Source organism: Aquarana catesbeiana, linkage group LG13 (genome assembly GCF_042186555.1).
Source record: "Aquarana catesbeiana isolate 2022-GZ linkage group LG13, ASM4218655v1, whole genome shotgun sequence".
Classification (NCBI taxonomy): domain Eukaryota; kingdom Metazoa; phylum Chordata; class Amphibia; order Anura; family Ranidae; genus Aquarana; species Aquarana catesbeiana.
In genome coordinates this window covers 125,099,247-125,114,832 of record NC_133336.1, presented here as the reverse complement: position 1 = coordinate 125,114,832, position 15,586 = coordinate 125,099,247, and the positions used below count along the sequence as shown (strand labels likewise).

General features: G+C 42.2%; 1 protein-coding gene across 1 annotated transcript in view; it reads left to right on the top strand.

Moving 5' to 3' along the window:
* PLCB2 (phospholipase C beta 2) overlaps nt 1–15,370 on the top strand; it is a 405,331-nt gene extending 389,961 nt beyond the window's left edge. Inside the window, exon 32 of the mRNA XM_073609959.1 lies at nt 14,441–15,370. Within this exon, the coding sequence (XP_073466060.1) occupies nt 14,441–14,869 (429 nt within the window). The 3' untranslated portion in view covers nt 14,870–15,370. The remainder of the gene's footprint in view (nt 1–14,440) is intronic.
* The last annotated feature ends 216 nt before the right edge of the window (nt 15,371–15,586 follow it).

Sequence of the window (15,586 nt, the reverse complement as noted above, 5' to 3'; positions counted from 1 at the left end):
TATGTGCTATACAGAGCTTCAGGACAGACTGGATCCTTCCTTAAATTCCAGGAAGAGATCGTCAGAGCCCTTCTGTTTCCAGACGGTGCTCCACCTCACCTTCCCCAACCAAATGCAGTAAGCCGGCTGCATGAGAGGCATTTTCTTTATGTCCTCCCGAGTACCTCTACCCAACGAGCCCCCCAAAAAAGATGTCATGTCTGCAGCAAGCGCGGTTATAGGCGTGACACCCCGTATTATTGTCCCTCCTGTCCTGACAATCCTGGTCTTTGCATTGGTGAATGTTTTGAACGCTACCATACACTAGTTGAGTATTAGCGTAGGGTACAGCACTGCACAGACTAGGACACATGTTCACAGGGTCTTCCAAGATGCCATCGCATTTGGAGAGACCCAAACCTGGTACCAGTTACAAAAGTTAAAGTTACAAAAAAAAGTGTAAAAAAAAAAAAAAACAAAAAAAAGTAAAAAAAAAAAAAAAAAAACACAAAAAAATATAAAAAAAAAAAAAAAAAAAAATAGTTGTTGTTTTATTGTTCTCTCTCTATTCTCTCTCTATTGTTCTGCTCTTTTTTACTGTATTCTATTCTGCAATGCAATTTTATTGTTATTATGTTTTTATCATGTTTGCTTTATAGGTATGCAATTTTTTTATACTTTACTGTTTACTGTGTTTTATTGTTATATATTTTTTTTTTCAGGTACGCCATTCAGCTGCAGAGCAGATTTATATATCTTGACAGCAACAGCGTTTGCTCCCACGATACATAAAGCCGTGACTCCAGCACTGTCGGAGGTGATTTCACCACCACAGTTACATACTTCAGCATATATGCCGAAGTGTGGGGGCAGCAGTGGGTGGAGGAGCGATTTGCTCCTACCTTTTGCGGGAGGATGCCCCCATGCTTCGGCATATATATATTTTAGGCACAGGTTGCGTTAAATGTTTTATTTTTTTTCTGGTTTTTTTGTATTTGCTTTGCAGGTATGGTAAGTCTTATGCCCCGTACACACGGTCGGACTTTGTTCGGACATTCCGACAACAAAATCCTAGGATTTTTTCCGACGGATGTTGGCTCAAACTTGTTTTGCCTACACGCGGTCGCACAAAGTTGTCGGAATTTCCGATCGCCAACAACGCGGTGACGTACACCACGTACGACGAGACTAGAAAAGGCCGGTTCAGAACCAAGCGCGGCACCCTTTGGGCTCCTTTTGCTAATCTCGTGTTAGTAAAAGTTTGGTGAGAGACGATTCGCGCTTTTTCAGACTGGTGGCTTTCAGATCGTTTTCTGACGTTCAGTTTGTGCTTGTGGGTTTGTATCTGCTCTTCAGTGCGTGCAGTCAGTTCGTATCGGAGTTTTTTGTGCGATCTTGCCCGCTCGTGACTGTTTTTCAGGTCGCTCTTCACAGGCCTTGCTGTTCTTCAGTGCGTTCTGTTACTTCGTTCTGAGCAGCCGACCGTTTTCTAGCCATGTTTCGTATGCGTACTCCTCGTAGAGTTCGTGCTGTGCGGGGGCTTGGTGTTGGGGTCCTGACCTTGGCACAAGTCCAGTCCATGAACAGGGTGGGGAGGAGTTCATGGACCAAGAATTGGTTGCTTCAGCGTGACCAGTTCTCTCATATGCCTTTGCTCCGTGAGATCCGTGAGAATAATCCTGATGATTTCAGGAACTTTCTCCGGATGACGGACCCCGTGTTTCACCGTTTGTTGGCTTTGCTGACCCCTTATATTAGCAGGCAGGATACCTGCATGAGGCAAGCCATCACTCCGGAGCAGAGGTTGGTCGCTACCCTGTGGTATTTGGCCACAGGGAGAAGCCTGCAGGACCTCAAGTTCCCGACAGGCATCTCCCCCCAGGCTCTTCTTTGTGGACATTTACTGCTTGTGTTTGTTTTAGCTGACCCTGACAGAAATGTGTGGAGTGCAGAAAATGTCGTGATTGTGTAACCTTATACAAAGCACTGTTGGCTGTTATTTACTAAATGCAAAGACACTTTTCACTACAAGTGCACTTGCAACTGCACTGAAACTGCACTTGTAGTGCAAAGTGGATTTGCCCTTAGGAAATTACCCCCATTTTCTCATAAAACAACAATTACATCACCCCAAAAGTGTTGTAGCGTTGAGACAATAATCCACACATTCTTGATGAGCAATCTTTTTTACCTGCACAATCACATGTGCATTTACCAAAGGTTTTTCTGACAAACCAACATGTTTGTTGTATAACAATTTTTGTGGTGTCATTATCCAAAATCAAAATGTGCATTTTATAGAAAACAGGCCTGTGTAAAACCCACAAGAAAGACACAAATCTTGATCTTACAAAGTTCACATTTGGTAGAACTTGAAGGCAATATCAGACATGAGTATTTAGGAACTGTGTTTGATATAGCGTTCAGATGGGGGGAAATCACCCCTGGAAAAGCCAAATTTGGAAGATGCACACAAATTTCACAATGTCAACATGTGCTAGCTGCCATCACGGGGGATCAAGGGACGTGTTTTGGGGGAGAAAGCCCTTCCTCACCGCTACTTTATTATTGAGGAAGGGGTTGCACCCCCAAAACGCGTCCATTGATCTCCCGTGATGGCAGATAGCACATGTTGACACATTGTGTGCATCCTCCAAATTTGGCTTTTGGGAAAATCACAAAAACATTTCGCACATTGTAGCACACAAAAGAAGAAAGTGATTTGGAGGGGCTTTAAACTCGCCCCAAAACATCAATGATGTTTTTATATTTTGGAATAACATCATTGATGTTTTGCTTGATGATTTCCAATTGTAAATTACACCCCATGATCTCCCCGATCACGATCTGGGCACTTTCTGATGTGAAAGGATCTTCATCCACAACCTCACGATCACCTAAAAAGAGAGGAACCCAAAATAAATTAGGTCTAAAAAAAATGCCGCCATCCATCTCTTATCTGAGCCTGTGGTCGCAGACACTCACCTGTTGTGGTGACTAGTTCCACCACGTCTTCTTCCTCCTGCTCATCTTGTGTTGGGTGGATTTCCCCTTCTTCCAGAGGGGGGGGGTCTCTGGTCTCCTCGGATGAGGGGTGTCCTCCGAGTCTTTTCTCCCCTATGTAAAACAAAAATGGTATAATTAGCACACAGATATTTGATGGCAGAACTATAAAGATGAAACATTGCTTGGAAGTGGGATACAATGATCTATTTTAGCAGAGTTCCAAGATGTAGCATTTTTAGTGTCCTTTGTCAAGCTGCAATACTTTACCTGTTTGGTACAAGCTTCACAGATGGAGACCCCCCTATAGTATACACTGGAGCACCTGTGTGGCCCCCTAATAAAAATGGTGTTCTGGGGTCCCACACTAGTGCTCCAGTGTCCAGATGTGAAAACAGCTGCTCAGTGTCCTCTCCTTACACACAATCTAGTTTGCATTTCATTCTAGTAACCAAGCCATCTACACAACCCAATTCTTTGAAGACAAGTATAGGGCCTCAAAATGGTGGCCAAATGCATATGGCCTAAACAATGGTATTTTATAGTCCGAAATAAAAATGTGTGATCCGAACGAATAATGTGCCCATGAACATGAAAGTTGCCATTTTAAACTGTACAACAGTTCCTAAAAGCACATGGAGCAGCACGAACGTAATAAACACAAGAACAATAGGAACACAGCACAACTACTTACTTTTTTGCAGCACTCTCCGGATCTTTCTGTACTGCTCATGTTCTCGTAATTTCAGGTCCGACCACCGCTTCCTGAGCTGATCTTTCGATCGTCGTACCCTGAATTTCCGGTGCAGACTCCTGACCACTTTCGCCATGATCTTGGCCTTTCGGACATTGGGGTTGGGGTAAGGCCCATACTTTCCATCATAGTCGGCCTTCTTCAGGATGTCCACCATCTCCAACATCTCCCCAAAGGACATATTTGAGTCCTTTAATCTCCTTCTGGATTGGGACGTTTCAGGCTCCGGCCTTTCCTCCTCCTCCTCGTTGCTGTACTTAGCACGATCCTGCTGTCTATCCACCATGTGCTCTTCCTCCACTGCGCCGAACGAAAAGGGGCGGGGAATAGACTAGAAAGAACGTCAGGGGCGAGCGGAGTTATACGCATGCGCAGTGTGTATAAATCGTAACGCGCGCGTCTTACGTACGATCTGTGAGCGGAGGAAGGAGCATCGGAGACGCCGATCGTGCTAACGAAGGTAGGATCTAAACTTGGGCCTATACTGCTTGGAAATTGAAGCCTATATTGTAACAAGATTAGGGGAGTTTGGCCTGACCTTAGGGTTTGTCTTGTGTTGTGTCTTGCAGAGAAAATGGATGGGTTCAACGACCACAATTTCCTGCCCCTGTTCATAGACAAGTAGAGGGAGCTGCCCTGTCTGTGGCAGGTGAGACACCCCCACTATAATCACAAACAAAAGAGGCAGGCAGCGCTGGAGAAACTGCTGGAGTTGGTGAAGCCGGTGGTCCCCACAGCAACCATCCCTTATTTAAAAGCTAAAATTGGTGGCCTGAGGAGCACTTATCTGAGGGAGCGCAAGAAGGTCACAGATTCCCAGAGGTCGGGAGCTGCAGCAGATGACATTTATGTCCCCAGGTTGTGGTACTATGAGAGACTGCGATTTCTGTCAGACCACACTGAAGTCAGGGAATCCCTCTCTACTCTTCCTTCCACTCTTCCTTCCATCCCAGCTGAGGCTTCCGATGTCCAACCTGGGCCTTCCAGCCAGGAAGAAGTGGAGGAGCCCAGCTGGAGTCAGGTATAGCATTCTTCTACAGATTTCTGGGCAATAAAGTAATGATGTTTACTAGATGTTATTATTGATCATTAATTGTTGATTAAAAAAAGTGTTTTACATATCAATAGACAGTAGTGGGCACCCAAAATTGGGACAAGAATGAAAAATGCTGGGCTCAGAAGGATAGTCTGTTATATTTGTTAACATTCAATTTGCAGCAGTCAGGAGGTGAAAATTGTGTGTGATTGCTGTAAAAAAAACTAAAACTATGTCCCTTTTTCATACACAGGAAGACCTCAGCCAGGAGGAGGCTGTGGAATGTGGCAGTCAGGAGGAGGCGGGGATTAGTGTCAGCCAGGAGGAGGCGGGGATTAGTGGCAGCCAGGAGGAGGCGGGGCTAAGTGTCAGCCAAGAGAAGCCTGGGACAAGTCGCAGCCTGACTGAGTCTCAGGTTCCTCCCCTCCACCTGCCATACAAAAGGGCCAGGAAGGCCACTCCCAGTCCTGTGCAGGATTCAGCATACAGGCTGATTCAGGAGGCTTCTGCGTCCCTCAGAGCCTTCCCCAGTCCTGAAGAGGCCTTTGCCTGCATGGCTGCCACCAAATTGCAGGGCATGCAGGAGGGCCAACGCAAGATCTCTGAGGACCTGATTTATAAAGTCCTACGTAAGGGGGAGAGTGGGGAACTGACACACAAGACGGATGTCATTGAGATCGACGATCCTCCTCCTCCTCCTGCTGCCACAACTCCACCACCACAGCCAAAGGCTGGAAGGAAGCGTGGAAGGAAGACCAAAGAGTGATGACCCTGGGTTCAGTCTGGTCTGACAGAAGATGCAGTCTCTCGTATGACCACAGCCTGGGGACATAGATGTCATCTGCTGCTTTCCGGATCTCTGGGACTTCTGGACCAGACTGCCGTCCCTTAGATATGGACTCCTCAGGCCACCAATTTTGCTTTTAAATAATTGATGTCTGCCCTGGGGGTCCAAGGCTTCGCCCACTTCTGCAGTTTCTCCAGCGTTGCCTCCCTCTTTGTTTATAGTTGTGACCCCTTAATAAAATATTTTTAGGTAAATTCTGCTCTCCTGTGTGTGTTTTCATCCAAAAAGGACAGTTTGTTGGTGACGATTCAGGTACATTTCTAACATAAAATGTGAAATTAACAAGAGACAACAACAACAAACAATCTCCTACAGATTAAATAGAACAACATATCAATGGTGTTGTGGGAACTTGTCACAAAAAACACACAAACATTTTCGGGAGTACAAATCAAAATCACCAAAAAAAAAAAATTAAAAAAGAGAAACACAAAAAAGGATTCTACATTAAAGTCAAAAAAATAAAAAAAATATGTTGTCAGATGTGAGAAATCAAAATATATTGAGGGAATCCCGATAAATAGTAACAAAAGAAGTTTGTGAGAAGTGTGTGTGAATATGAGCAGCAAAACTACTTAATTCTTGTCACATTATAAAGAAGAAGAGAGTGCGCTGTATTAAACCATTTTGAACATTGCAGCGTGACGAAAGTGCTGTATCCATTACGAACGCTAAGTTTACCAGAACGAGCTGTCCCGTGTCGGAATTTCTTCTGAGCATGCGTGGCACTTTGTGCGTCGGAACAGGCCACACACGGTCGGAATTGACGCGATCGGATGAAGGTATTCTAATGGTGGGCATACCCACTGATCAATATCTTTTTTTTGTTCAGCCCACAGGCTGCATGAAAAAAAGTTTACAATATATGCCCAACAAGGACCAGCAACGTACTGGTATGTTGCTGGATTTTTGAGTGGTTATACCAGAATGATGCCTGCAGGTTTAGGTATCATCTTGGTATCATTCTTTTCAGCCAGCGGTCGACTTTCATGTAAAAGCAATCCTAGCGGCTAATTAGCCTCTAGACTACTTTTACAAGCAGTGGGAGGAAATGCCCCCCCCCCACCGTCTTCCATGTTTTTCTCTGGCTCTCCTGTCCCAACAGGGAACCTGAGAATGCAGCCGGTGATTCAGCCAGCTGACCATAGAGCTGATCAGAGACCAGAATGGCTCCAAACATCTCTATGGCCTAAGAAACCGGAAGCTACAAGCATTTCATGACTTAGATTTTGCCGGATGTAAACAGCACCATTGGGAAATTGGGAAAGCATTTTATCACACCGATCTTGGTGTGGTCAGATGCTTTGAGGGTAGAGGAGAGATCTTCAAAAAAGAGTACCTGTCACTACCTATTGCTATCATAGGGGATATTTACATTCCCTGAGATAACAATAAAATGATTAAAAAAAAAATGAAAAGAACAGTTTAAAAATAAGATAAAAAAGCAAAAAAAAAAAAAGCACCCCTGTCCCCCCCTGCTCTCGCGCAAAGGCGAACGCAAGTGTCGGTCTGGCGTCAAATGTAAACAGCAATTGCACCTTGCATGTCAGTTATCACCACAAATCAAGGGCAGTAATTTTAGCAGTAGACCTCCTCTGTAAATCTAAAGTGGTAACCTGTAAAGGCTTTTAAAGGCTTTTAAAAATGTATTTAGTTTGTCGCCACTGCACGTTTGTGTGCAATTTTAAAGCATGTCATGTTTGGTATCCATGTACTCGGCCTAAGATCATCTTTTTTATTTCATCAAACTTTTGGGCAATATAGTGTGTTTTAGTGCATTAAAATTTAAAAAAGTGTGTTTTTTCCCAAAAAAATGCGTTTGAAAAATCGCAAATACTGTGTGGAAAAAAAAAAGAAAAACCCACCATTTTAATCGGTAGGGCATTTGCTGTAAAAAAATATAGAATGTATGGGGGTTCAAAGTAATTTTCTTGCAAAATAAAATAGTTTTTTCATATAAACAAAAAGTGTCAGAAAGGGCTTTGTCTTCAAGTGGTTAGAAGAGTGGGTGGTGTGTGACATAAGCTTCTAAATGTTGTGCATAAAATGCCAGGACAGTTCAACCCCCCCCCCCCCCAAATGACCCCATTTTGGAAAGTAGACACCCCAAGCTATTTGCTGAGAGGCATGTTGAGTCCATGGAATATTTTATATTGTGACATAAGTTGCAGGAAAAAGACACATTTTTTTTTTTTTTTTGCACAAAGTTGTCACTACATGATATATTGCTCTAACATGCCATTGGAATATGTAAAATTACACCCCAAATACATTCTGTTGCTTCACCTGAGTACGGGGATACCACATGTGTGAGACTTTTTGGGAGCCTAGCCGCCTACCCCGAAAACCAAGCACCGCCTTCAGGCTTTCTAAGGGCGTAAATTATTATTTTTTTTTTTCCCAGCCACTTCAGTTAACTTAATACGGAGACAGCTTTCAGTTCGGTACTCACGTGTGTCTCTTACCTAGTCACATCATTGTGGCCTTTCAAACTTTCCTTCTTTTGCTTTATACATTCCATATTTAAATAATTACAATAATACAAATGTGTAGCATATAAAACACCCAATTTGTGCATCGAGGCCAACCGGCCACATAATCTCTTATTATTATCGTGCGTAAATTTTTGATTTCACTCTTCACTGCCTATCACAGTTTCGGAGGCCATGGAATGCCCAGGTGGCACAAACCCCCCCCATGACCCTATTTTGGAAAGTAGACACCCAAAGCTATTTGCTGAGAGGTATAATGAGTATTTTGCAGACCTCACTTTTTGTCACAAAGTTTTGATAATTAAAACATTTTTTTTCTTGTCTTTCTTCATTTTCAAAAACAAATGAGAGCTGCAAAATACTCACCATGCCTCTCAGAAAAAGCTGTGTAAATTCCAGAAAATGTACCCTAGTTTGTAGACTCTATAACTTTTGCGCAAACCAATAAATATACGCTTATTGACATTTTTTTTTTACCAAAGACATGTGGCCGAATACATTTTGGCCTAAATGTATGACTAAAATTGAGTTTATTGGATTTTTTTTATAACAAAAAGTAGAAAATATCATTTTTTTTCAAAATTTTTGGTCTTTTTCCGTTTATAGCGCAAAAAATAAAAACCGCAGAAGGAAGCCATCAAAAGAAAGCTCTATTTGTGGGAAGAAAAGGACGCAAATTTCATTTGGGTACAGCATTGCATGACCGCGCAATCAGCAGTTAAAGCGACACAGTGCCAAATTGTAAAAAGTGCTCTGGTCAGGAAGGGGGTAAATCCTTCCGGGGCTGAAGTGGTTAAAAGTGCTAGAGCTAGTGCCGGCTATAATGAATTTTTTTTTTTTGTTTGTTTTTTTTAATCTTGGTTCGGGGTTCGCTTGTCGGGAAATTCCATGCCGTTTTTATTAATGAACTTTTAATGTGTATTGCCAGACCAACAATTCATTATAACCAGCACTAGCTCTAGCACTCTTAAATGACTTTTTTTTCCCGACAATACATTATAGCCGGAACTAGCTCTAGCACTTTTAAATTACTTTTTTTCCCTTTAGAAATGTCATTTTGCTGGCAGACTGTTCTAAACATGGGAAATATGCGCCCCTTTACAGGCATACTATAGACACCCCCCAGGTACCAAATTTAAAGGAATATTACAGTTTTATTGTTTCACTTTAAGCATTATTAAAATCACTGCTCCTGAAAAAATGGCCGTTTTTAAAACTTTTTTTGCATTGATACATGTCCCCTGGGGCAGGACCCGGGTCCCCAAACACTTTTTAAGACAATACCATGCATATAAGCCTTTAAAATGAGCACTTTTGATTTTTCATGTTCGTGTCCCATAGACGTTAACGGTGTTCGTGTGTTCGAACTAATTTTTTGCCTGTTCGCATGTTCTGGTGCGAACTGAACGGGGGGAGGGGGGGGTGTTCAGCCCATCCCTAACTCTCACCCCACCCTATTGAATGCTTTTTCAGCATCCACTGAAATTACTACACTCGGGGTCTGGTTCGGTCCATTATGCATCCAATGCAATACATGCAGGGCCTAAATAGTATTATCTCTAGCCTCTCGGCCCTTCATATATATGCTATACCCTGTTTCCCCTAAAATAAGACCTAGCGTGATTGTCGGCGATGGCTTCAATATAAGCCCTACCCCCCAAATAAGCCCTAGTTAAAGTCCTTGTAGGTCTTATTTTCAGGGTAGGGCTTATTTTCGGGGAAGCAGGGTAGGGCTTATTTGGAGGGTAGGGCTTATATTGCAGCCATCACCGACAATAACGCTAGGTCTTATTTTAGGGGAAACAGGGTATTAGCAGCAAAAAATATTATGAATAATTGCCATAAGGTGTCTAATATGTTTATTTCCTATGATCGTTAGTGCCATCTAGTAGCCATAATATGGTATTCTCCTGAAATACTATAAAGTGATACTAAAGTCTCATTTCTTTTTGTTAAAAATAACAAACATGTTATACTTACTGGTTTTGCACAGAGCAGCCCAGATCCTTCGCTTTTCGGGTCCCTCTTTGGCGCTCCTGGACCCTCCCTCCTGTTGAATGTCCCCACAGCAAGCAGCTTGCTATGGGGGCACCCGAGCCAAGCCGCAACTCCCTGTGTCCATTTAGACACGGAACTGCAGCCTAGTCTTGCCCCCTCTCTCTCCTAATTGTCTCACTGAATTTGATTGACAGCGGGAGCCAATGGCGCTTTGCTGCTGTCTCACCCAATGAGGGGGGAGTGTCCCGGACAGCCGAGTCTTTCATGCAAAATCGCTGGATCAAGTGGGCTCAGGTAAGTATTAGGGGGGCCCGAGGGGGGCTGCTGCACACTTTAAACCTTCTGCCTTTACAACCACTTTAACCACTTCAATACCAGGCACTTTCACTTCTTTCTTGCCAGGCCAATTCTCAGCTTTTAGCGCTGTCACACTTTGAATGACAATTGGGCGGTCATGCAACACTGTACCCATATGAAATTGTAATCATTTTGTTCACACAAATACCTACCAATTTTCAGCCCGCACCAGCCCGGTCAGTGGATCCAGCTCCCCTGCTTCAGCTAGCAGTGGCTTCAGGGAGCAAAAGGGGTGCCAACAGCTAATGGGCCATAGTAAAACCATAGGTGACTTTCCCGTTCTCAGGCATTGCCAGCCGTTGTTGAGCGCTCTCTCTTCTTCCCTGCAGCCAGCGCTGGCTGACACAGGGGAGATCACGTGACCAGTCTGGAGCAGCCTGAAAATTGGCAAGTATAAACATCTTTCTTACACAGATTAACTAGTATAGGTGTTAGGAGGAGGAGGGAGCATTTTTACAATTAGTTAGGCATAATCTGCGGGAGGGCGGCCCTTTAGCGCAAAATCATGTACCTGTATGTAATTTTTTTTTTTCAGGGTCTGGGGCGCGTGTCCAATCACAGCAGGAGCCAATCAGCAGGTTCGGCGGAGCCGCTGATCATTCATGAGGCAGACAGAACGGCAGTCTGCCTATGTAAAGAAAGCAGATAGTCGTTCTGTGACAGGAGAAGACAGAGATCTTGTGTTTCTGCTAAGCAGGAAAACGGATCTCTGTCTTCTTACAGTACAAGCACCCCTCCACAGTTAGCAAACACTCCTAGGGAACACATTTAACCCTTTTATTGACCCTGATGTTAACCCCTTCCCTGCCAGGGTAATTAGTACAGTGATCAGTGCATATTATTTAGCATTGATCTCTGTATTAGTGTCCCTGGTCCCCAAAAAAGTGTCAAAAGTTTCCAATTGTGTCTGATTTGTCCGCCACAGTGTCGCAGTCCCGCTATAAGTCACTGATCTCCGCCATTACAAGTAAAAAAAAATCAATAAAAATTCCACAAAAATATCCCATAGTTTGTAGATGCTATAACTTGAGCGCAAACCAATCAATATACACTCACTGGGTTTTTTTTACCAAAAATATGTAGCAGAATACATATTGGCCTAAATTGATGAAGAAATTAGATTTTCTACATTTTTTTATTGGGTGTGTTTTATAGCAGAAAGTAAAACATTTGTTTTTTTTTTTTTTCAAAATTGTGTTTTTTTTTGTTTATAGCGCAAAAAATAAAAACCACAGAGGTGGTCAAATACCACCAAAAGAAAGCTCTATTTGTGGGAAAAAAGGACATACATTTTATTTGGGTACAGCGTCGCATGACCGCGCAATTGTCAGTTAAAATAACGCAGTGCCGTAATGTAAAAAATGTGAAGTGGTTAAAGCATTGTTGGAGATCAGAACACAATGTTTTCATAACTGAATTGACTTGCTTTAGATCTGAAACCCCATTGGCAGTGAAGCAGTTAATTTGACCTTGAAATCTAGTTTCCTGTGTGATTATACTTGTTTTGTCAGCCCTCGTATGATTTATAATAATCATTTTCCCCTCTCTGCTAAAGCATTGAGGGAATCATAAATATGCGGAAGGCTGTGACACATCCTATTATCATGAAGTTTTTTTATTTATAGAGATATCAGAATGCAATCTGCTAGTGACACCTGGATTTAATGGATATGATCAGAGTATGACTCAGTACCTGCCAAAGATGTGCTCTGTAATCTTTTCTCTGTTTTGTTGCTCTAACATGAATAATCTCTTTAAAAACAAAGAGCTTTGAGTCTTCGAAAGACCTCAGAGAGCAGAACAGAATTATAGTAATGTACTAAAAAAGAATCTTATTTTGTAGGAAATAAGGGACTGCCATTGGTGACTTTTCTTTTAAAAATGCTGGTTGCCTGGCTGTCATGCTGACCTCTGACCTAAAGTTCATAGCCTGTAATGTTTTTTTCATAGAGTGATAAACAGGCACACTGGCATGTCTGAAAAGAAATACAGTTTACCTCGTGCATACCTCCCAACAGTCCTGGATTGGGCGGGACTGTCCCACATTTTCACCTTTGTCCCGTGGTCCCTGAGTCCATGCAGGACCTGGAGCAGTATGCTGTAACATCTAGCACAGCCAGGGATTGTGGGCAAGTCGGTAGGGGTACGGATGCAATGAGAGAAAGTGCAGCTGTCAAATTCAGCCTCTGATGTTGGTGGGCCAATATTAGCTTTCAGCTTGTTTTTTACCATTTTAAAACAAAAGATTAACCATGTAAAAAAGAATTTGTGGCAAAAGTGGAGAAATCCATTCCACTTGCTTAAATAATTAAAAAAAAAATAGAATTAGACCCTCTGTCAAGTTTTTATTGCTGTCTGTGTTCCCATTGTGGAGATTCACCCCTCTATTTGTAATGGTGGCCATTGTCACTGACAAAAGAAAATTAGGGAAATCCAACATTTTAGAGTTGCCCCCCAGAGCAATAGGTGGAGGGAAATCATCCAATGGGATACCTGTTCTGGAGACAGCTGTCTAAGAGCGTAATCCCCTTCACTTTGGGAGATTTCCTTTAACTTTCTGTTGCATCTCTGAGACAGGAAGTGAAGATAACTTGCCCAATGGTACACAAGGGTGTTAACCCTTCCCTACTCTGTCCTGAGCCAAAAAAAGCTTTTGACTACAAATGCACGTTAACATATAACTAAAGGCGATACTTTTTTGAAAAATCTAGAGTCGTGATTGGTTAGGTTACACGGTTATATCAGGTTCCTTTTGTTGTCTGTATGCCCGTTCACTCTTGCATAATGTCACCAGTGTTGCCAACCATCAGTATTTTTACTAGCAGCCAGTAAAAATCAGGCAATTTTCTCCTGCCAGTAAATGCCAGTAAAAGTAAAAGGTTGCCAGTAAAAAATATGGCTGTGATGCTCGGCTTGGTCTGGAGCCGGCTGAGACCATCTGAGTGCCTACTACAGTGTGATCGGGTGGCTCTGGCGGAGGCCGTGCCTGAGCGTGTCCTGTGAGGTCATGGTGCAATGGAGCCAAGCAGAGCGGCCAAAGCCTCGTGTGCGGGTCTGTGGTATGGGAGCAAGGCAGGGTGGGACCAGGACCATCAGTGCTGTTTAGACTGGAGTGGACTGGAGGGACCACTTGGCTTGGAGAGAGACTGTCACTGTGACTCAAGAGGGGACATGTTGTGTCAGTGAGATGTCATCATCATCTGTGCTGTTGCACACTGCTGCCAGTGTCACTGAGAGTCAATTTTATGTGTGTGCACCATCCATTCTAATTTTTTACCCTCCTGAGTCCTGTCCTTGAGCTACTTACTTACTATATCGAAAATAAAATTAGAAATATGTTTTTTGCCTTCTTATCTACCTTAAATCATATTGCTAATTGCATATTGTATTTATTTGTAGCCTAAATACTCAAATTTGCACTTAAAACTGTCATTTTGTAACTTTTGGAAATGCCAGTAAAAACGTGGCTGTGCCAGTAAATTTTGGGTGTTGTGTCAGTAAATTTCAATCTGGTAGGTTGGCAACATTGAATGTCACAGGGAATGAAAGTGGAGGTAAGTCCAACATTTTGAGTTGCCGCCAATTTTACAACTTGTTCACAAGACATCTGGCTATGATGGGATTTAAAATTAAATCTTTTAATTCCTGTTGAGTCTACATGACAGGAAATGAAGGAAAATCTCCCTAATGGAACACAGGCTTTAGATATACTTTAAATAATAAATGTTCACAGCTCACAGGGCTATTTATAAATAGTTAAATCTTTATTAGCCACCTAATTTGCAACTGATTTGTAAAGCACGTCTGCTGTGAATATTCACCATGTCCAAAGAGATTCACAAGCTTTTGGATTTTTTCCTCTTTTGAATGTGAATGCAAATTTTAGTAAAACTGACCATATATATAAAGCAGCAAATATTACTGCTTTATATTTGCAGTAATAATATTATATATTATTTTTGTATTTTAAAAAGGCACAGAAAGACCTTCAACAAGAATACCAAGAAAAACTAAAGAGCATGCAGGGGGAAGTGGCAGAACTGATACATACTTGTATGGCACCATTGTTTCCAGCAGAGGCCAAAAGTCTTAAGAAAGAGCCAATGACCTGTGCACACATGTGGGAATTTCTCTTTGCGAGAAATGAGAACGTAGATTCTTCTGCAGAAAACAGTCAAAAGGAAACAAACACAGAAGAGGAACCAGACAAAAAGGCCGAGGGGAAGACTTTGCCAAATGACCCTCCTAGTGAACCTACATCTAAAGACTCTGCAGATGTTGAGAAGTCTAAAGATGACATACGTTGTAATGATGCTCCAGCACCAGAATCACCTTCTAAACCTGAGGAAGAGTCAAAGGATGTGGTGGAAAAGGTCCATCCCGAAGAGGCCTCTACACAATAGGAATGGGTTGACTGACAAATGAAGTCTATTCAATGTGTGGTCATGGAGCAAGTAAAGATATATTCATGTCTGATTGACTCCTTGTAGAAAAGACAAACTAACTAAATTTTGGGTTAAATTATTTTGAGTTTGGGATTGTAGGGTGGATTTGATAAATGGTATGAGGCAATTAATATTTATCTTTAGTTGTTCAAAATAGTTTTCTCTGTGTATGTATGTGTTGGAGACAGATTGGAGTACAAAGTAAGCTTGTATACCCCTGAAGAGTTATTTTGTCAAATGAGTAGAAGCAAAGGACCTTATTCACCAAATACTGCGTGGTGGAAGTACTGCTCTTTCGATGAAGGGCTAGTAATCATGTACATATGCATACTCTTATGAACTAATATACTATTTTCAGTCAAAGTTTAAAATAAATATATGTTTGTTGTGCATACTCCATTTTTAAATGTATCTAAAGAAAGGAAAAACAAAGAAACAATGTTTTTTTTGGACAGGCAACATTGTGATTTTTTTTTTATGATACCCTATGCTGTAGCAAACTAAAAGTTGTCTAACAGGGTTTCCATCTACTTTAAAGTTTGAGTTTAGTTGACATTTTTAAATCAGCAAAAGGGACGGTACTTACCGTATATACTCGAGTATAAGCCGAGTTTTTCAGCACATTTTTTTTGTGCTGAAAATGCCCCCCTCGGCTTATACTTGAGTCAAGCACTT